This window comes from Spea bombifrons, chromosome 2 (genome assembly GCF_027358695.1).
Source record: "Spea bombifrons isolate aSpeBom1 chromosome 2, aSpeBom1.2.pri, whole genome shotgun sequence".
Classification (NCBI taxonomy): domain Eukaryota; kingdom Metazoa; phylum Chordata; class Amphibia; order Anura; family Pelobatidae; genus Spea; species Spea bombifrons.
Window position 1 is genome coordinate 146,695 of NC_071088.1, and position 21,590 is coordinate 168,284.

At 50.4% G+C, this 21,590-nt stretch overlaps 2 protein-coding genes across 2 annotated transcripts; both read left to right on the top strand.

The window, feature by feature from the left end:
* The first annotated feature begins 105 nt into the window (after positions 1-105).
* Positions 106-7,087, top strand: VPS28 (VPS28 subunit of ESCRT-I). The gene is made up of 10 exons (XM_053454887.1): positions 106-327; positions 739-797; positions 1,720-1,748; positions 2,498-2,535; positions 3,657-3,746; positions 3,822-3,927; positions 5,430-5,531; positions 5,862-5,915; positions 6,061-6,152; positions 6,612-7,087. Exons 2-10 carry the CDS (start codon positions 761-763, stop codon positions 6,727-6,729), a joined length of 666 nt encoding a protein of 221 aa, XP_053310862.1. The 5' UTR covers positions 106-327; positions 739-760; the 3' UTR covers positions 6,730-7,087.
* Positions 7,088-7,682: 595 nt separating this feature from the next.
* On the top strand, positions 7,683-21,372 carry UBASH3A (ubiquitin associated and SH3 domain containing A). Its single transcript, XM_053457746.1, has 12 exons — positions 7,683-7,789; positions 9,452-9,505; positions 10,414-10,600; positions 14,703-14,901; positions 15,121-15,290; positions 17,124-17,332; positions 17,491-17,575; positions 18,301-18,394; positions 18,821-18,940; positions 19,025-19,117; positions 20,030-20,171; positions 21,273-21,372. Exons 1-12 carry the CDS (start codon positions 7,683-7,685, stop codon positions 21,370-21,372), a joined length of 1,560 nt encoding a protein of 519 aa, XP_053313721.1.
* Positions 21,373-21,590: the final 218 nt, after the last annotated feature.

Sequence of the window (21,590 nt, forward strand, 5' to 3'; positions counted from 1 at the left end):
ATTCCGGACGCAGGAGAAAAAAAAAAAACCTTCACTCCTGTCACGTGACATCGGTGCCAAATCATTTCTCAGAGTTGTAAGCACAGCTCTCGCGATGTCCCGGAAGTGTCGCTCGGCCATCTTTCTGGAGGTCGGTGATGATTTGTTTCTCTATATTTCAGCGTATCTGCTGTTTAGGACTCTTTGAGCCACGGCGATGACGTCATGGTGACGTTGTTTGAAGTCATTACATCGCGATCAGGAAGTGTGTGTTGAGAAAAGGAACCGAGCAACGAACTGTGATCAACAATAAGCGACAGCCAGTGGAGGTGATTTACCCCACCTTGGGTAAGACGGAATGTAGCCCCCTGGGCAAAAGAACAAAAATCCAAGGGGTAAAGGGCAGCTGATAGCAAATAGCTTAATAGGGGATAGAAGAAACATATCTGGGGGTAAAGGGGGGGCAACTAGAATGGAAGCATGAGGGATATGCCCTGGGAATCTCCTCCTGGCAGGGTTATGGCACGCCAGGGGCTCCTCCTGGCGGCCTTATGGCGCGCCGGGGGCTCCTCCTGGCAGCCTTATGGCGCGCCGGGGGCTCCTCTTGGCGGCGTTATGGCGCACCGGGGGCTCCTCCTGCCGGTGTTATCGCCCCAGGTCTAACCCCACCACAGCTGGTCCCCTCTGTGCCCCCCGCTGCCATCGCTGCCGTAACGTCACCCCCACTAAGCTCTCTTCTCGTTGCTTTTTTGGTTCTAGATTTTTCCAAAATCCCGACGGAATGTTCCACGGAATTCCTGCGCCCGCCGGCATCGTGGGTGAGTTACAAACGTTATTATTGAGCGGGTGCCAGCATGGAAATACCGGGACATACCCCCAACTGCGCGCTAGGGCCTCGCGGTCTGTATAAAACATACCCCAGACTGCACGCTAGGGCCTCGCGGTCTGTTTAAAACATACCCCAGACTGCGTGCTAGGGCCCCGCGGTCTGTATAAAACATACCCCAAGACTGCGTGCCCAAGGCCCCGCGTTCTGTATAAAACATACCCCAGACTGCGTGCCCAAGGCCCCGCGGTCTGTATAAAACATACCCCAAGACTGCGTGCCCAAGGCCCTGCGGTCTGTATAAAACATACCCCAGACTGCACGCTAGGGCCCCGCAGTCTGTATAAAACATACCTAATACACCGCTAATAACTGGAGAGATGAAAATACTGTGAGCGATTCCCTTTATTACTCCGATGTGTTCTGCTATGGATGGATGGACGGACGGACGGACGGACGGATGTATGTGGTGTATATAAGATCCTGCAGCTACTCAAGAGTTATAGGTTTCCTGTGCGGTATGTGCGATGCGCAGAGTTCTAGGTTTCCTCTGCGGTGTGTGCGATGCAGGGTTCTAGGTTTCCTCTGCGATGCGGGGTTCTAGAGTTCCTCTGCGGTGTGTGCTAGACGGGGTTCTAGAGTTCCTCTGCGGTGTGTGCAATGCAGGGTTCTAGGTTTCCTGTGCGGTGTGTGTGATGCAGGGTTCTAGGTTTCCTGTGCGATGTGGGGTTCTAGAGTTCCTCTGCGGTGTGTGCTAGGCGGGGTTCTAGATTTTCGCTGCGATATGTGCGATGCGGGGTTCTAGGTTTCCTCTGCTGTGTGTGTGCGATGCGGGGTTCTAGGTTTCCTCTGCTGTATGTGCTCGTGATACACATGAAACAAACTTCTGATTTTTTGTTTGTTCTGTTCTTTAGCCCCGGGAAATAAGCCGGAACTTTACGAGGTGAGGAACAATATGGTGCCTGCGCTGGGGGTTCTGGGTCAGAGCCGGTCAGTGAGCATGTATAACCCACCGAATCCCGAGGCCGGGGGTCTGGGTCAGAGCCGGTTAGTGAGCTCGTATAACCCACCGAATCCCGAGGCTGGGGTTCTGGGTCAGAGCCGGTCAGTGAGCTTGTATAACCCACCGAATCCCGAGGCTGGGGGTCTGGGTCAGAGCCGGTTAGTGAGCTCGTATAACCCACCGAATCCCGAGGCTGGGGGTCTGGGTCAGAGCCGGTTAGTGAGCTCGTATAACCCACTGAATCCCGAGGCTGGGGGTCTGGGTCAGAGCCGGTCAGTGAGCTCGTATAACCCACTGAATCCCGAGGCTGGGGGTCTGGGTCAGAGCCGGTCAATGAGCTCGTATAACCCACCGAATCCCGAGGCTGGGGGTCTGGGTCAGAGCCGGTCAGTGAGCTCGTATAACTCACCGAATCCCGAGGCTGGGGGTCTGAGTCAGAGCCGGTCAGTGAACTCGTATGGCCCACCGAATCCCGAGGCTGGGGGTCTGGGTCAGAGCCGGTCAGTGAACTCGTATGGCCCACCGAATCCCGAGGCTGGGGGTCTGAGTCAGAGCCGGTCTAATGGTCTCTGGACTCTTCCTGGTCCCTTGGGCTGGATTTAATAAAAACCCAATAAAAAACGCTTCGGTCGGTGGGTGGAATAGTGGGGCCCCTCATCCTGATAACGCCGTCTCCTTGTCTGTTACAGGAGGTCAAGCTGTACAAGAATGCCCGTGAAAGAGAGAAGTAAGCCTGGGAGCGGCTCGCGTGACAGGATACTCAATATCACATTTTACATTTCATTGGGTTAGGGTCGGTGCCGGTGGTACGGCAGTGAAGTTTGGGTTAGGGTATGAGCTGGTGGTATGGAGGTGAGGTTTGGATTAGGGTCGGTGGCGGTGAGGTTTGGGTTAGGGTCGGTGCCGGTGAGGTTTAGGTTAGGGACGGTGCCGGTGAGGTTTGGGTTAGGGTCGGTGGCGGTGAGTTTTGGGTTAGGGTCGGTGGTGGTGAGGTTAGGGTCGGTGCCGGTGGGGTTTGGGTTAGGGTCGGTGATGGTGAGGGTAGGGTTGGTGGCGGTGAGGTTTGGGTTAGGGTCGGTGCCGGTTAGGGTCGGTGCCGGTGAGGTTTGGGTTAGGGTCGGTGCCGGTGAGGTTTGGGTTAGGGTCGGTGCCGGTGAGGTTTGGGTTTGGGTCGGTGGCGGTGAGGTTTGGGTTAGGGTCGGTGCCGGTGAGGTTTGGGTTTGGGTCGGTGGCGGTGAGGTTTGGGTCGGTGGCGGTGAGGTTTGGGTTAGGATCGGTGCCGGTGAGGTTTGGGTTTGGGTCGGTGGCTGTGAGGTTTGGGTTTGGGTCGGTGGCTGTGAGGTTTGGGTTAGGGTCGGTGCCGGTGAGGTTTGGGTTAGGGTCGGTGCCGGTGAGGTTTGGGTTAGGGTCGGTGCCGGTGAGGTTTGGGTTAGGGTCGGTGCCGGTGAGGTTTGGGTTAGGGTCGGTGCCGGTGAGGGTTGGGTTAGGGTCGGTGCCGGTGAGGTTTGGGTTAGGGTCGGTGAGCTTTGGGTTTGGGTCGGTGGCGGTGAGGTTTGGGTTAGGGTCGGTGCCGGTGAGGTTAGGGTCGGTGGCGGTGAGGTTTGGGTTTGGGTCGGTGCCGGTGAGGTTTGGGTTAGGGTCGGTGGCGGTGAGGTTTGGGTCGGTGCCGGTGAGGTTTGGGTCGGTGACGGTGAGGTTTGGGTCGGTGACGGTGAGGTTTGGGTCGGTGCCGGTGAGGTTTGGGTTAGGGTCGGTGCCGGTGAGGTTTGGGTTAGGATTGGGGGAGGGAATCTACTTATAAGACTCTCCTCTAACGCCGTCTCTCTGTTGCCGTGTAACGTGTTCTAGATACGACAACATGGCCGAGCTGTTTGCAGTAGTCAAGACGTTGCAAGCTCTGGAGAAAGCGTATATCAAGGACTGTGTCTCCCCCAGCGAGTGAGTGTTGCTCATAGGGTTAATGTAGTGTGCGCTCGCGCACGCGCATGTCAGTCATGTTGGTGTCTCACTCAGGTACACGGCTGCCTGCTCCCGTCTGCTGGTCCAGTACAAGGCGGCTTTCAAACAGGTCCAAGGGGCGGAGGTGGGGTGTATCGATGATTTCTGCAGAAAGTATCGGGTGAGTCACCAGATTTTATTACCCCCCCCGTGCCGCTGCGATTGCCCCCCGTGCCGCTGCGATTGCCCCCCCGTGCCGCTGCGATTGCCCCCCGTGCCGCTGCGATTGCCCCCCGTGCCGCTGCGATTGCCCCCCCGTGCCGCTGCGATTGCCCCCCCGTGCCGCTGCGATTGCCCCCCCGTGCCGCTGCGATTGCCCCCCCCGTGCCGCTGCGATTGCCCCCCCCGTGCCGCTGCGATTGCCCCCCCGTGCCGCTGCGATTGTCCCCCCCGTGCCGCTGGGATTGCCCCCCCCGTGCCGCTGCGATTGCCCCCCCGTGCCGCTGCGATTGCCCCCCCGTGCCGCTGCGATTGCCCCCCCCCGTGCCGCTGCGATTGCCCCCCCCGTGCCGCTGCGATTGCCCCCCCTGTGCCGCTGCGATTGCCCCCCCCTGTGCCGCTGCGATTGCCCCCCCCTGTGCCGCTGCGATTGCCCCCCCTGTGCCGCTGCGATTGCCCCCCCTGTGCCGCTGCGATTGCCCCCCCTGTGCCGCTGCGATTGCCCCCCCTGTGCCGCTGCGATTGCCCCCCCTGTGCCGCTGCGATTGCCCCCCCTGTGCCGCTGCGATTGCCCCCCCTGTGCCGCTGCGATTGCCCCCCCTGTGCCGCTGCGATTGCCCCCCCTGTGCCGCTGCGATTGCCCCCCCTGTGCCGCTGCGATTGCCCCGCCTGTGCCGCTGCGATTGCCCCCCCTGTGCCGCTGCGATTGCCCCCCCTGTGCCGTTGCGATTGCCCCCCGTGCCGCTGCGATTGTCCCCCCCCCGTGCCGCTGCGATTGTCCCCCCCCGTGCCGCTGCGATTGCCCCCCCCGTGCCGCTGCGATTGTCCCCCCGTGCCGCTGCGATTGTCCCCCCCGTGCCGCTGCGATTGTCCCCCCCGTGCCGCTGCGATTGTCCCCCCCGTGCCGCTGCGATTGTCCCCCCCGTGCCGCTGCGATTGTCCCCCCGTGCCGCTGCGATTGCCCCCCCCGTGCCGCTGCGATTGCCCCCCCCGTGCCGCTGCGATTGCCCCCCCCGTGCCGCTGCGATTGCCCCCCCCGTGCCGCTGCGATTGCCCCCCCCGTGCCGCTGCGATTGTCCCCCCCGTGCCGCTGCGATTGTCCCCCCCGTGCCGCTGCGATTGTCCCCCCCGTGCCGCTGCGATTGTCCCCCCCGTGCCGCTGCGATTGTCCCCCCCGTGCCGCTGCGATTGTCCCCCCCGTGCCGCTGCGATTGTCCCCCCCGTGCCGCTGCGATTGTCCCCCCCGTGCCGCTGCGATTGTCCCCCCCGTGCCGCTGCGATTGTCCCCCCCTGTGCCGCTGCGATTGTCCCCCCCCCGTGCTGCTGCGATTGTCCCCCCCCGTGCTGCTGCGATTGTCCCCCCCCGTGCTGCTGCGATTGTCCCCCCCCGTGCTGCTGCGATTGTCCCCCCCCGTGCTGCTGCGATTGTCACATTGGTTTTAGACCCGCTGTGATACCTTTCAGCTGGATTGTCCTCTTGCTATGGAGAGGATTAAAGAGGATCGACCAATCACCATTAAGGATGACAAGGGAAATCTCAATCGCTGCATCGCCGATATCGTGTCTGTGAGTAACGCTCTGGGGTTACTAACTTTTATTTGGGGGGAACCATTGCTCTGTTTCATATAAGGGGGGAGTAAACTTCCTGTTACTATAAGAAGCGGGGCTGTGATGAAATCACTCGGGCTGTCCGTGTGTGCCGGGGGCGTTACACGCGATCCCAGTAGATGGATCCTGGGGATTGTTAGAAGCGTGGCCCCCCGCGTCTCGTACGTCGGAAGCCCTGATTGTTTAGCGTGGTATATAAAGCAACCTGGACTGTTTCTGATAATGACCCTGAAATAATGTGTGGAAAGCCTCTGATGTAACTCTGATGTCATGATGTTCTCCTTGCAGCTCTTTATCACTGTGATGGACAAGCTGCGTCTGGAGATTCGCGCCATGGACGAGGTATCACAGAGCCTGCTGCCCTCTTACTGCTTTTTCCTCCCCAGTGTCTGGCCTGTCTCCTGCACTGTCCCTTCTCTGTTTCTTTGGCTCTCGCTCTGCCGGCTGTCTCTTCTCCTCGTTAGTTGTAATCTCTTGGTGTCTGCAGATTCAGCCCGACCTGCGAGAGCTGATGGAGACGATGAACCGGATGAGCCATCTGCCCCCTGACTTTGAGGGGCGAGAGAAAGTCAGCCAGTGGTGAGTTTGCGGAGTCTCATTGCGGGTTATTCCTCAGATTTTACGCAGGTTTGCTCCTTCATCCCCTCAGTCCCTCCACCTTGTGCTGCGTGCAGGAGCCCCCATCATGGTTTCGGTCGCTGGCAGAGGCTGTGGGGGGGGGCTGCCCGCGGAGGCTTTGTGCGGGGGGGGCTGCCCGCGGAGGCTTTGTGCGGGGGGGGCTGCCCGCGGAGGCTTTGTGCGGGGGGGGCTGCCCGCGGAGGCTTTGTGCGGGGGGGGCTGCCCGCGGAGGCTTTGTGCGGGGGGGGCTGCCCGCGGAGGCTTTGTGCAGGGGGGGGCTGCCTGCGGAGGCTGTGTGTGTGGAGGGGGGCTGCCAGCGGAGGGGGGCTGCACACGAGGGCTGGGGGGGAGGGCTGTGTAGGTTCACTGAATCCTCTCTGGTCGCTGATAGCTGTATCTGCTGCCGTGGTCTTCCCACAGGTTACAGAAGCTCAGCAGCATGTCCGCCTCTGACGAGTTGGATGATTCGCAGGTCCGGCAGATGCTCTTTGATCTCGAATCTGCGTACAACGCCTTCAACAGATTCCTGCATTCGTAACGGGCCCAGGATTCACTGGGGCCCCAGAGGTGATCCACTGGAGCCCCCCCATTGAGAAGTCTGATTTCCTCTGTCCCTTTGACCTGTTTTTGTGAGAATTCACTCCCTCTGATCACTGCGAACGCCCTAAAGTAACGTCATTACACTAGTGGCAGGAGAGGGACCTGTATGTCTAGAAAAAGATGGACCGCGTTCCATGACTCAGTGCTGCCCCCTACTGAGCATCGACTGTAGTGATTATTATTAATATGCCGCTTCCTGGCATGTCTGGCCAGCGGCCCCCTGCGTTATCTGCATTTATTTAATAAACTGGAAAAACATTGAAAAAGCTTTGAAATAAAGTGAATTTCTAAATGCACGTCTGCCGGTCAGGAAGTGAAATGCGAACGTTGCGTGATAGCGTTGCACGATAGCGTTGCGTGATAGCGTTGCGTGATAGCGTTGCGTGATAACGCAGCGGCCCTTTTGTTCTTTACGCCATTATTTTCATTTTCCTTCAAGGTCGATAAAACTTTTAAAACGTGTTCATTGACTCATCATGAAACAGAGAGACGGGGGGGGGGGTTATTTCCTGTGTAATTACGTAAAGCGTCATCAGCCTCCCTTTACTGGAGGGTTATGGCAGGGACCCCCCGGGGCCGTGGACGGGCCAGAGCGTGGCAGGGAACCCCCGGGGCCGTGGACGGGCCAGAGCGTGGCAGGGAACCCCGATATAACCTGGGAATATCGGTGCTGGGTCCACGTTTTGGTGAGATTCTCTGTAATTGGTAGTCCTTCTCCTGCGAAGGTCAGACTCGCCAGCCTGCAGTTCCCAGAGTCGGATTCCCTCCTCGGGAATCTCTGGTACCTTGCGCGAGTGTTACCTCCGTATAAGAGAGTGTGGGTGTACACAGGATGCCGTCTCTTCCCCTGAACAGCAAGCTCTGCACAGGATGTGGCGCTCGTAGTGAAAGATGGATCCTTCGCCCTCTCCTCTCTACGCTAAAGTCTCCGATAAAAGCAGAAGTGCTCGGGCTTTGCTGGACCCCCTGCTCCAGATGGGCTTCGCAGAGCATCACGCGTGAGTGCATGTTCCGAGTGCACGTTCCGAGTGCACGTTCCCTGCGCAATCCTGCTTTATTGGTTATCTGCATGCTAATCCGTCCTGCCTGCTTTACACGCTGTGTGTGTGTACAATCTGATACACAAATACACAATCTGATAGAGAAATCTGATACAGAAATACACAATCTGATACACAAATACACAATCTGATACAGAAATCTGATACAGAAAAACACAAATACGCAATCTGATACACAAATACACAATCTGATACACAAATACACAATCTGATAGAGAAATCTGATACAGAAAAACACAAATACGCAATCTGATACACAAATACACAATCTGATACACAAATACACAATCTGATAGAGAAATCTGATACAGAAAAACACAAATACACAATCTGATAGAGAAATCTGATACAGAAATACACAATCTGATACACAAATACACAATCTGATACAGAAATCTGATACAGAAAAACACAAATACGCAATCTGATACACAAATACACAATCTGATACACAAATACACAATCTGATAGAGAAATCTGATACAGAAAAACACAAATACACAATCTGATAGAGAAATCTGATACAGAAATACACAATCTGATACACAAATACACAATCTGATACAGAAAAACACAAATACGCAATCTGATACACAAATACACAATCTGATACACAAATACACAATCTGATAGAGAAATCTGATACAGAAAAACACAAATACACAATCTGATAGAGAAATCTGATACAGAAATACACAATCTGATAGAGAAATCTGATACAGAAATACACAAATACACAATCTGATACAGAAAAACACAATCTGATACAGAAATCTGATACAGAAAAACACAATGTGATCGAGAAAGTCGCTTGATTTCGGCTAAATCTCGCAAATGGCAAAATTCAGGTATAAAAAATTAATAAATGGGGGGGGTGATAATGGCTGGTGAGAATTGCTCCTTTTACTGCATGAAAAGGTTAATGTTGGGTGCCCGAGCGTCGCTGTGTAATCGCACCGTGGGATTGGGGACACCAAGTTTTCTTTGGAGAGGAATGTTCCTCGGATTTATCTCTTGGGGCCCTCTGCGGCCCCTCTGCGGCGGCTCCGATGCTGGCCGGGCTCACAAGCTTTGTTTGTAGATAAGACCCAACTCGTTAGGTAAATGAAAGGCATCAAACGCTGTTTGCTTCATTCGTGCCTCACGGGTCAATCAGCAGAATCAGGAATCTGCACTCACTCCCCACAGGAACTCAGGTGCTTAGCTGTGCCAGGAAGGGCCAGCTCCCCAGTAAATCAAAATAGAAAAAGGCTCCAGGCACTCATGGGTTCCATCAGGCAGATTTATTGGAAGAGATGAACAACAACGTTTCGACCTCACGATGAGGTCTTTATCAAGTTGATAAAGACCTCATCGTGAGGTCGAAACGTTGTTGTTCATCTCTTCCAATAAATCTGCCTGATGGAACCCATGAGTGCCTGGAGCCTTTTTCTATTTTGATTCACGGGTCAATCAGGGCGTCACGACTGCTCCTAGGGCAATAAAACATGTGTCATTGTAAAAAGTGCAGCTGTCCATGCGCAGCCCTGATCGCTCGCTGCTACTCACACAAACCTTTGCCACTCACTCACATCTGAGCGTTCGCTCTGTTACCCGCAGACAGAAGGCCCTGGCAGCGACTGGGAGAAGATCAGTGCAGGCGGCAGCCGACTGGTGAGTACAAGGGTGTCTGGCCATTTTTCATAAGGGTATATTTGTGATATTACAGAAGGTCTTAATGGTGAGGTCTGTCACTGCAGATGATAGAAAGGTCTGCAGCAAGGCGGCCATTCCTGGGGCAACAAATCAAATGGCAAGTGATTTAAGAAAATTCGAAGAATGAGGGAGAGCGGCATCTGCAGTTTAATGTTAGAAGAATGGGAGAGAGGGAGACAGTTTAATGTTAGAAGAATGGGGGAGAGCGCGGTGGCTGCAGTTTAATGTTAGAAGAATGGGGGAGAGCGCGGTGGCTGCAGTTTAATGTTAGAAGAATGGAGGAGAGCGCAGCGGCTGCAGTTTAATGTTAGAAGAATGGGGGAGAGCGAGGCGGCTGCAGTTTAATGTTAGAAGAATGGGGGGGAGCGAGGTGGCTGCAGTTTAAAGTTAGAAGAATGAGGGAGAGCGGCATCTGCAGTTTAATGTTAGAAGAATGGGGGAGAGAACGTGCCAGCTGCAGTTTAATGTTAGACGAATGGGAGAGAGCGTGACAGTTTAATGTTAGAAGAATGAGGGAGAGAACGTGCCAGCTGCAGTTTAATGTTAGCAGAATGGGAGGTGTGAAGCAGCTGCAGTTTAATGTTTGATGTAAATTTCTAAGAAAATGAATCTAAGATGGGACCAACGACTGATTAAGGTTTGAGTCCTTACAGCAGGAGAAACGGGCGACTAGACCAGTCAGATGGGGTTGACATGCCAGCAGGTTCTAGGTTTCCTTTAAAGATGTTAAATCGGCACAGACACCTCCCACCCCAAGCAATTTACTAGCACCTCACTGCTCCAGACACGCGGGTCACTTTACTCGTGTTATGTGTCCTCCTGAACATAAATCGCATGGAATCATATATTTTCCTCTTTTTTTATAGGTTGCGATCACATAAAAAGGACCCCACGCTGGATGATCCCATCCCCCAAGAGTTTATTCTCTATCTAATTCCTTCAGGGCCCTTAGGGGACACACTGGAGGATTTCTGGGAACAGAGTCTCAAGCTGTGTGGGTGGAACAAAGCACACGCCAGCTTCCCTCACATGACTTTGTGTGATTTCTTCACGGTATGTGCCATCAAAATTGTAATGTAAGAATCCTACCAACATATCAGCACATAATAACAATCACATTTTCCTTAGTAGGTCTAAAAATTAAGTAAATGCAACAACACATGACATATTATACCATGTTGTGATTTATTCAACAAAAATAAAGCCAAAAGGGAGAAGCCATGTGTGAAAAAACTAAGTACACCCTTACTGCTTCCATAAGAATTAAGATGCTAAGTAGAATACAGGTGCAGCTAACCAAATGCCCTCGATTTACGGATCATTAGCAAGCGTGACAACCTCTATAAAAGTTGAAGTTTGAGCAGTTTGCTGGACTGGAGCATTCAGATGTGTGTTTACACAATGTCAAGGAGGAAAGACATCAGAGAAGCTATTGTTGCTGCCTTCAATCTGTGAAGGGTTACAAGGCCATTTCCAAACAATTTAAATTTCGTGATTAGATTATTCATAAGTGGAAAACATTCAAGACGGTTGCCAATCTTCCCAGGAGTGTCCGTCCCAGCAAATTCACCCGAAGATCAGACAATACTCAGTGCAATACTCAGAAAGTTGCAAAGTGCAAAAAACTGAGTTACATCATGACAGTGACCAAAAAGACTGAACACGTATGGTTTGTTTGGAAGGGTTGCCAGGAGAAAGCCTCCTCTCTCTTAAAGGAATATGGCAGCACGGCTTAGGTTTGCAAAGTTGCATCTGACAAGACTTTGGAACAGCGTCCTTTGGACAGACGAGGCCAAGGTGGAGAAGTGTGGCCATAATGGGCAGCGCAGCACATCAGCACAAACACCGCTGACGTACAGTGTGATTTGGGCTTGTTTTGCAGCCACAGGACCTGGGAACCTTACAGACATTGAGCCGACCATGAACTCCTCTGTATACCAAAGTATTCCAGAGTCAAATGTGAGGCCATCTGTCCAACAGCTAAAGCTTGGCCGGGATTGGGTCATGCAGCAGGACAATGATCCCAAGCACACCAGCAAGTCTACGACAGAATGGCTGAGTAGGAAAAGAATCTGGGTGTTCGAAAGGCCCAGTGAAAGTCCAGAACTCATCCTGATTGAAATGCTGTGGCAGGACCTTATGAGAGCTGCGCATAAACAAATGCCCCCAAACCTCAACGAACTGAAGCAACGCTGTAAAGAAGAGTGCACCAAAATACCTCCACAACAATGTCGAGAGACTGATAAAGAGATCCAGAAAACCATCACTTTCACGTATTGCTGCTAAAGGTGTATTTTTTCACACATGGCTTCTCCATTTTGTCCCACGACGTCCTGATTGCTCTGGCAGCTTCAATCTCCGCCGGCATGAAGCAGCTTCCCTGTCGACCGCATGACTGACCTCGTATGACCTTGTAATCCGTTGTGAGCCGGACTGTTTGACTTTTCTCCTTGTTTTCCGATTTGGCTTATTACCGCGCTCTGCTGTTACTAACCCAGCCATTTCATGAAGTTCCCGGCGCATGGTGCTTGTGCTGATGTTGGATCTCTATATTGGGTGATGCCACAGAGGACGGGAGATTTTGGCACACTGGGAGCTTCAGCACTCGGCAGCCCCACTCTGCTCTTAGCTGCTAAGCTTTTGCTACTCCTAGACACGTTCCTTTTACAACGCACCAGGGAATGCGTCAAAGATGGCATCCTATGACACGGCTATGTTTAAAGTCACCAAGCTCTTCCGCACGACCCATTCTACCACCAATGTCTGTCTATGGAGATGGCCGCCTATGCGATTGGTTTTAAACGCCTGCTAGCAAAGGATGTGGCTGAAATATATAAAGTATTAATTAGGAGGGGTGTCCGAATACTTTTGGTGATATAGTGTGCATACACACTCAAAAACTAACCAACTCACACATACATACATAAACTTACTCTAACAGCAAACACTTACATATACATGCACTCACCCAGCCCATTCACTCTCCTTCTCCCATCATTCATGCAGCTCACACAGCTATCTTTCCCTGTCCCTCCCGCTCCCTTCTGCCGCCCCCTTCTACATACATCACATGACCCTGCTAGGCTCATTGGTCACTTAATGCCTGAGTGTCTTGCACCTGTGGAACACACATCCAGACACTCACACTAACACACACATATCCAGACACTCACACACATGTGCACACACTAACACACAAAAGGAATGACACACACACTAACATACTTAGATACTCACACTAACACACACATAACCAGACAATAACGCACACGTATCCAGGCACTCACACTAACACAACCAGATGCTCACATGTGCACACACTAACACACAAAAGGTATGACACACACACTAACATACACACATTCAGACACTAGCACAATGGGACATTCCCGCTAACACATCTAGACACACACGCACACTAACATACTCAGACACTCAAACTAACACACCCAGACATGCACACACTGACAGTAATATGCCCAGACGCACACACACTTACAAACCACCCCACACACTTACAGTAACATACCCAGAAACACACACAGTTACACTAGCATACCCAGACACTCACATTAACACCCACACTTACCCTAACATGCCTTGATGCTCACACTAACACACACACTAACCGTGTAAAGCTGCACAGGATATAAAGAATGATGCTGCACCCAAGACACGCTAAAGGAAACGGCATGTGGTAGCCCACACAACTTTGTGGTTTGCTCTATACATTGTGGCTTTTGATCAAGACATGAGCTCAATTTACCAAAGAAAAAGATTGCTAAACCTGCGTCTTAGAGGTTAAAAGACTCCAAGAGGCAGAATAAGGTTTAGAGGTTTAGAGAATTAGAGGTTAAACTCTAATACCCCTCCCATTAGGCTGCTGTTACGCAGACGACATGTTTAGCATGCGCCACTGTGGAGTCTGAACTCACCATATTAAGCATAGACTTTAATAACATAGATTTTACGAATGTGAACCCTTTCACCTCTTGTAAAGAGACTCCAGAGTGCGATAAATGATTAATATGGCATTTTCAGGGTGACTTTATCCTAATGTAGAGAGCACTACGAGGGCCACTCGTCGGGTTTGGTTATTTCTTAATGGTTATGAAGCACTACGGCCTGCATTGGGAGATTATGTGTTTTGGGAATGCCTGTCTCATTAGACAGACACTTGCAGAGTGCCCGGGGCAAATGTGTACTTAGAGATGTCACTCATCTTCACTCCCCATGTACCAACTAGCTGATGGAGCCATGGGGCACAGTGGACTCTAACTGCCCTGCAGGACAATCCAGTTATTGCCCCCCCTCAAATGTTGCCCTAGGCCTGGTCCAGAATACTGTTACATACAGTATATTTACCCCAAAACTCTCTCTAACGTGGGTCGCATTTCTCCTTCATCACCAAGACGTTTTAGGCGATGCTTGGCTTCCAGCTTTGTGGGGACAGTTTGGGGAAACCTATCCCAGCGTGACGGCGCCCGGCGCACAAAGCGAGCTCCATAAAGACACGGCTGGATGAGTTTATGGTGGAAGGACTTGGCCGGCCGCACAGAGCCCCGACCTCAACCCCATTGAACATCTTTAGGATGAACTGGAACAGAGACTATGGGCCGAGCGTCTTGTCCAACATCAGCGCCTTACCTCACAAACGCTCTACTGGATGAACGGGTAAAAATCCCACAGAAATGCCCCAAATCTTGTGGAAAATCTTTCCAGAAGAGCGGAAGACGTTATATCTGCAAAGGGGGAACTACCTCACATTAATGTCTATGTATGTAGAATGTGATGTCATCAAAGTCCTTGGTGGTGTAATGTTCAGGTGTCCCAGTACCTTTGTCCATATAGGCTATATATCAATGCTTGTTTAGTCGAAATAGAAAAACCTAAGTGTTCTAACACAGAAGAATATAGGATGGAAGAGAATTAGGGTTTGTGAGACAAGCCAGAATCTGCGCATGCAGCGCACACAAACAATGGATGCCTTGTTCATGTCCTTTTTCTGCCTTAGGTCCCTTGACGGATCATGGCATCTATGGCCCCTTTGCTTATGCTTGGGAAACTTCGGTGCATGAGCAGTGATTCCCATCAGTGGCTTCAGGACACCTTGAGGACCTTGTTGACCCATTGTGTTTGTCTTCTTCTCCTATAGTGTGAAGATTGGAAGGTGGACTCCTTATATAGAGCACTGAGGAGAGCTGGAGACCTCATCCTTCCCTTCTTTCCCAAGACAATATCCCTCTCCCTTTATTCTTCAAGCTCATTCATTGGTTTCTTCATAAACGAGGGTACAGCCACCACTATCAGGAGATTCATGGACATGTTCTGTGAAGAGGCCAAAAAGCTGGCAGGTAGACAGACAAGGTGCTGGTTCTGTGTGCATTGGGGATATGGAGGGGATGTCAGAATGGAGACTGGATATTGGGATGGAAACTGTCCTGTGCACAATGTATCATTAAACATGGTCATGTTTATTTGGGGGATGGTTCCATGCAGGCGCCCTGAAAGTCTATGTGTCCGTGTTGGTAGATGTCTCTCTGGGTATCTCTGTCTCTCTTTTCCCTTTGCAGACTGCTCAGTAAAGCTCTTGTCGAGAGATTTCCACCTCACATTGGCCCACAGATTCTCTCCACATCACCAGGGGACCCTGGAGCATTTGGCCAAATCCTTGTGCCCTACGCAGAGCTGCGAGTGGGAGGCAGTCCTGTTTTCCAGGGACATGCGGTTCGTTCATTGTAAGGTGCTCTATGTGTTTTATTTTACATGAGATGTGATGATGGGGCAAGGGTCAGGAAACGTTGGAAATACCATTTATCAGAATGGAACCAGTGTAGACCGCAGTCACCGCACACATGTCCGATCCACAACAAAGGGCAGTAGCTGCCACTTTATAAAATGTCACTGGACATAGCAAAGCATTTCCCATCCTTAACTGCTCCCTATGATGCTGGGATTATCCTAGCGCAGGATAAGGTCCATACATGCTTTGCTTTAATAAACCTTTATGGAATTGCTCCTAATTATTCAGTTTTAACCAGTGACATAGTTGTCAGGGGGCGGTCCTCATCAGAAGAGTGCCAGGATGGGGTCTGTCCAGGTCGGACCAGCCCTTTGTGAACAATTTTGGACCAGACCAGGGAGGCAGGAATGTAACGGGGTCAGGTAACACAATTTGTATGTGTAAGTGTGTGTGAGCATGAATGTGTATGGGTAAATGTGTCAGGATTGATGTGTATGTTTAAGTATGTATGAGCATGGATGTCTAAATGTTGGTGTGTCAGCATGGATGTGTTGGTGTGTGAGCATGGATGTGTATGTGTGTGTGAGCATGGATGTGTATGTGTTTGTGAGCATGGATGTGTATATGTTAACATGGATGTGTTTGTGCAAGTGTGTGAACATGGATGTGTATGTGTGTGTGAGCATGGATGTGTATGTGTTTGTGAGCATGAATGTGTATATGTTAACTTGGATGTGTATGTGCAAGTGTGTATGAGCATGGATGTGTAAGTGTGTATGAACATAGATGTGTGTTTTTGTGAGAGCATGCATGTATATGTGTGAGCATGGATGTGTATGTGTGAGCATGGATATGTATGTGTAAGTGTGTGTGAGAGAATGGATGTGTATGTGTAAGTGTGTATGAACATAGATGTGTGTTTTTGTGAGAGCATGCATGTATCTGTGTGAGCATGGATGTGTATGTGTGAGCATGGATGTGTATGTGTAAGTGTGTGTGAGAGAATGGATGTGTATGTGTAAGTGTGTATGAACATTGATGTGTGTTTTTGTGAGAGCATACATGTATCTGTGTGAGCATGGATGTGTATGTGTGAGCATGGATGTGTATGTGTAAGTGTGTGTGAGAGAATGGATGTGTATGTGTAAGTGTGTGTGAACATAGATGTGTGTTTTTGTGAGAGCATGCCTATATATGTGTGAGCATGAATGTGTATGTGTAAGTTTGTATGAGAATGGATGTGTATGTGTGAGCATGGATGTGTATGTGTGAGCATGGATGTGTGTGTGAGAGAATGGATGTGTATGTGTAAGTGTGTGTGAACATAGATGTGTGTTTTTGTGAGAGCATGCCTTTATATGTGTGAGCATGGATGTGTATGTGTAAGTGTGTGTGAGAATGGATGTGTATGTGTGAGCATGGATGTGTAAGTGTGTGTGAGAATGGATGTGTATGTGTAAGTGTGTGCTGAGCATGAATGTGTATATGTAAATGTGTATGAGAGGGAGTACGTGTTAACAGGGGTGTGTAGGGTATAAGTGTATGTTAGTGAGTGCGCATGTGTGTTGGCGTGAGTGTGTAAGTCTGTACAAATGGGAGCATATGTGAGTTACTGGAGAGGGGACAAGGGGGGCCAAGGGGGTGCCAAATATAGGAACCGCCCCGGGTGCCAAAAATAGAGAAAAATGTCCAACAGGCATAACACCAAAATACGCCCTACAGGGGGGAATTCACAAGCCACAAGCCCACTTCCATGACTCCTTTTAATGCAGAGGGCACTGATCAAGAGGGTTCTGTGCATCTTCTGAACCGAGTCCAAATGATTCCTCATAGACCCTCCGAGCTCTCTTCCCTTTCAAGCCAAATAATGCCGATGAGTTGAAGCTCAGTCCGGGAGAAGTCGTTTACAGGGACACAATCCGCCAGCCCAGCACAACCGATGGATGGTTAATGGCCATTTCCCACAGGACAGGGTGTCAGGGGATGGTTCCAGAGAATTATTTGGAGAAGGTGAAAGACACTGCCACTTGGGTCAAGCACCGGTAAGGATACAGACAGTGATGCAGAGATGCAATTAGTCCAGTGACCAATGGTCAGGTCCTGCCGATCAGTTTCTTGATCACTTTTGGCAGTAAGATCCTTTCAGAGATCCGTCTACATGATGTACGTTACCTGAGTCATGACTTTGTCCATCTTTTAGCTCGTACAGGTTCACTCTCTCCAGGGTTCACCAGGAAGTGACACTTGGCCCAGAGGACAAGGAGAGAAAGCGTCTGGAAAGCCAGGTGGGGACAGTTCAGGAAGGGCAGAGAAAACTGCCCTTTTAATAATGATCTGGGCTACATCACAGCAAAATCCCACTGAGACTGTTGGCACACAGGGGGGCAGTAACACTTTTTTCTACTTTTTTCCATTCCTTCACCTCGCTTCATTGATGTCCCCCAGGAAGGGCTGATAACATTCAACACAGGGGGCAATTCCACTCAAGTAACAGAGTAATAAAACGTAGAAAGAGTGCAGTAAAAGGATCCAGTCATTATGGAAATGTATTCAAGTTGTTTTACTCTATACATCCCAATTGCTAAATAATGAATAGTAATAAAAGCCCAAAATTTGACCAATCCTAAGGGGTAATTGCTCCCCTGCCCTGGAAATCACTACGAACATTTGGAATAAAATAAACATAATACTCATTCTCTCGCCTCGCAGCTAGTTGAGTGATTTTAGTGTCTATTGTTTTTCCTAATTAGATCCCCACTGCCATTCCGATAAATGGGCAGCCACAATGGCCACTGCAGGGGCAAAAGGCTAGATCCTGGGTCATGTCTATGGTGGGACCATTTTCAAAAGAGAAAGAGGCCATCATGTTACACCAACCACATGGACAACATTGGACACAATGAATGTCTCATTTCCAAAATAGGACAGATGGGCATTTCAATGGCGCTCCCTGGGGCAATAGTCGGGGAGGATCCTCGGCCTTGTTTTCATGCTTCTTGTCATCACTCAGGTGCACAGTCGAAGCTTGCTTATAGTGAGTCATGGAGAGAGCGTGGACGAGGTTTTTGGCCCTAGCTGGCTGAGTGAGCGCACTCTCACTAAAGGTAAGTAAACTCTCGCATAGTTAATACTTCCAGACAAGAGAGGAATTATGCTAAAGAACATCAAGAACCAGCCTCAAGCCTCAGAAATGACTTCTTCATGTCCTTCGTCTTTTGAGATTTGAGCTCTGATGGCCTCCGCAGACTGGAGCCTCTGTTATAAAGGATAAACAAACCTTACTCATCTCATTAAGAAACTTGGGTTGGGGTGGCTGGCTTTGCTTTTTTTACCACCTCTGCTCACATGCATGTGGCCTCTGGGTGCTGGGGTAACAAAGGTTAACATGGGGTCACCCCTGCAATGCCATTAGGAGTAGGATAATATGCACATGCTTAGTGATCAAATAAAAAGAAATGGGGCTTTCGTTGTGTTTGGGCAGCCTTTTATTTCTTTTCTCTCCACCGCCCATCCCCTCTGCTCTGCCCCAGGGGTTTATACTCGCACAGACCTGAACCTCCCCTCGAGGCTGCCAGACCGGGAGAAGCTGTTAGACTTTGAATGGGACCCACCGCTGTCCTCCTGCGGGACCTTCCAGGCCAGGCTCGTGGGTAAGACAGACAGGAGTTGCCAAAAGTTGCTTCATTAAGGAACATGTGGGGGCATTAATGACATTTCATGACTATGTACCCCAGGTGAGGCACTTCTGGATGCCCCCGTACAGTGCGACTCCGTGCTCTGCTCTCCTGCCCTGCGCTGTATCCAAACGGCTCATCACATCCTCAAAGGTAACTGATAACCTACAGTATCTCAAAAGGCTTAAATGGAATATGAGACCTGTTAGAGTAAAAACGCTGTGTGAAAGAAGAACACGGTCGCCCTACTCTCCACGGGTTGGGAGGGAAGATTCAGGTAAGAAGCACAGAAGTGACAGACACAAAATGGAGAGACCTACTTATACAGGAGCTCCCTCAACCCCATTATCCCAATCCCATCTCCTCAACGAGTCAAGGCCCCCTCCACATAGCTGCGCTGTCCTATGGGCTACATGCTAATTTACCGCAATGTTACGTGCTGTAAACATGCTAATTTCCCGTAATGTTACGTGCTGTAAACATGCTAATTTCCCGTAATGTTACGTGCTGTAAACATGCTTATTTCCCGTAATGTTACGTGCTGTAAACATGCTAATTTCCCGTAATGTTACGTGCTGTAAACATGCTAATTTCCCGTAATGTTACGTGCTGTAAACATGCTTATTTCCCGTAATGTTACGTGCTGTAAACATGCTAATTTCCTGTAATGTTACGTGCTGTAAACATGCTAATTTCCCGTAATGTTACGTGCTGTAAACATGCTAATTTCCCGTAATGTTACGTGCTGTAAACATGCTTATTTCCTGTAATGTTACGTGCTGTAAACATGCTAATTTCCCGTAATGTTACGTGCTGTAAACATGCTTATTTCCCGTAATGTTACGTGCTGTAAACATGCTTATTTCCCGTAATGTTACGTGCTGTAAACATGCTAATTTCCTGTAATGTTACGTGCTGTAAACATGCTAATTTCCCGTAATGTTACGTGCTGTAAACATGCTAATTTCCCCTAATGTTACGTGCTATAAACATGCTAATTTACCCTAATGTTACGTGCTGTAAACACGCTAATTGCATGTTATACACTGTAAACATGTATTGCAGGCATGCAGCAGGATCACCAGGTAAAGATCTGTGTGGATTGGCGTCTTTATGATTGGACTGAAAACAACAAGATTTCAACCCCGCGGTTTGTGACATCAGAGGAGCTTGAACAGCACGGATACAACATGGACACCGCAAACAGGTTACATACGTGTGAAATGGAAAAAACAGGGAAACTCTTAGCACAGTCAGTATCAATCTCCTATGTCAGCTGTCCTGTAGAGAACTCAGTCTATTCACAGAGATAGACAGCATGTAACCGGCAGAAACACAGAAGCTCATAAGAACGCTGGGCTGGAGAAAGAACATTTATTCATCTATTTATTAAGAAACAACAGAAACAGGAAAGGCTGCAGGAGCTGCTTCAGCTTCATCGCACAGAGATTTCTAGCCGGCGTAACCATAGTCTGAAGAATAAGTATTTTAGCTGCGTTAAACCGTTCAGGAGGTAAATGCCGAGAGCAGAGTTACATGGAAGGTCGTCCAGCACAGGCGGCAGAGAGGAGGAACTCCCTCGGGGGTCAGGGATGAAGCTGCTAGGATCTACAGGAGACAGGGAACCCCTCAGGCCGCCGCAGTCTGACAACGAGCTGGACTGGTGACGATGGGACAGCCCTGGCACTTTAAGGCCCGTGGCCACAGCTGGATACCTGCAGCCACACACTATGCATGCATCACATGGTCGGGGATATCCAGCTGCTAGCCAGTGGCAGATTGGGTGAGTTTGTGTCACGGTCGGCCAGATGGCCGGTCCGTTCCTGACTGATGCCCATAATGGACTCTGTTGGGGTCTCTGCAAATAGCTCCGTTGCAGGAGAGGACCTCCGTCTGCCCTCTCATATTACATGGCACAAGTAATGTATTCATGCTGTGCAATGCAGGCAAATACGCTGATCACGCTGCAACAGGTAAGCAGCAATTGGGGAAGCAGTCTTCCACCACCTCCTCCCCAGGTCATCCTCTGAGCATGCAGGGGGTCGAGAGGGCACAAGGCTTCGGGCAAAATCTGATTGGAGGGTGGGAAATGCAACTACTTTATTTCAGAGTGCAGATGTCGCGGCCTCCATCAGACAGTTGAATGGCAAACAATGCTTCTCCACCACCAGTAACACCAGTTAAGGTTTAGAAAAGGAATATAATCAAGCCCATTATGCCTAGAGGACTGGATTTGGTTTTATAAATTCAGATCGACGTTTACGATGGATCTTCCCGGCTGTCTCACCCCTTTTCTGTCACCCTGTAGTTCTCCGGATTCAACACCATCCCCTGAGGAGCTTTATGCAGAAAGCCCCAAACTCCGTGCGGATAACATTATAAAACGTGTCAAAGAGAAATCAGGTTAGTTCTCAACGTGTAAAGAAAGTGCTTTTGGCTCTTATCACCCCAATGAGACCCTCAGACTCTCTTAGCCCTTCTGACCCTGTGTCCTTCTGTGCTCTCTTATTGCCCTGCACCACTGCCCTCACGCCGTCTTCCCGGTGTTCCTCTTCCCCGTTATACGCAGGACGTCTGACTATGATTGTGGGTCACGGCTGCTTTCTGCTCCCCCTCAGTCGGTGTA

Excerpts from the sequence above, each read along its gene's own strand:
- VPS28 (XM_053454887.1), top strand. The coding sequence starts at position 761 with ATGTTCCACGGAATTCCTGCGCCCGCCGGCATCGTGG. Across the intron at positions 2,536-3,656 it reads AATGCCCGTGAAAGAGAGAA|ATACGACAACATGGCCGAGC; the intron begins GTAAGCCTGGGA and ends AACGTGTTCTAG. Across the intron at positions 3,928-5,429 it reads ATTTCTGCAGAAAGTATCGG|CTGGATTGTCCTCTTGCTAT; the intron begins GTGAGTCACCAG and ends GATACCTTTCAG.
- UBASH3A (XM_053457746.1), top strand. The coding sequence starts at position 7,683 with ATGGATCCTTCGCCCTCTCCTCTCTACGCTAAAGTCTCCGATAAAAGC. Across the intron at positions 18,395-18,820 it reads TGAGCGCACTCTCACTAAAG|GGGTTTATACTCGCACAGAC; the intron begins GTAAGTAAACTC and ends GCTCTGCCCCAG. Across the intron at positions 20,172-21,272 it reads AACATGGACACCGCAAACAG|TTCTCCGGATTCAACACCAT; the intron begins GTTACATACGTG and ends GTCACCCTGTAG.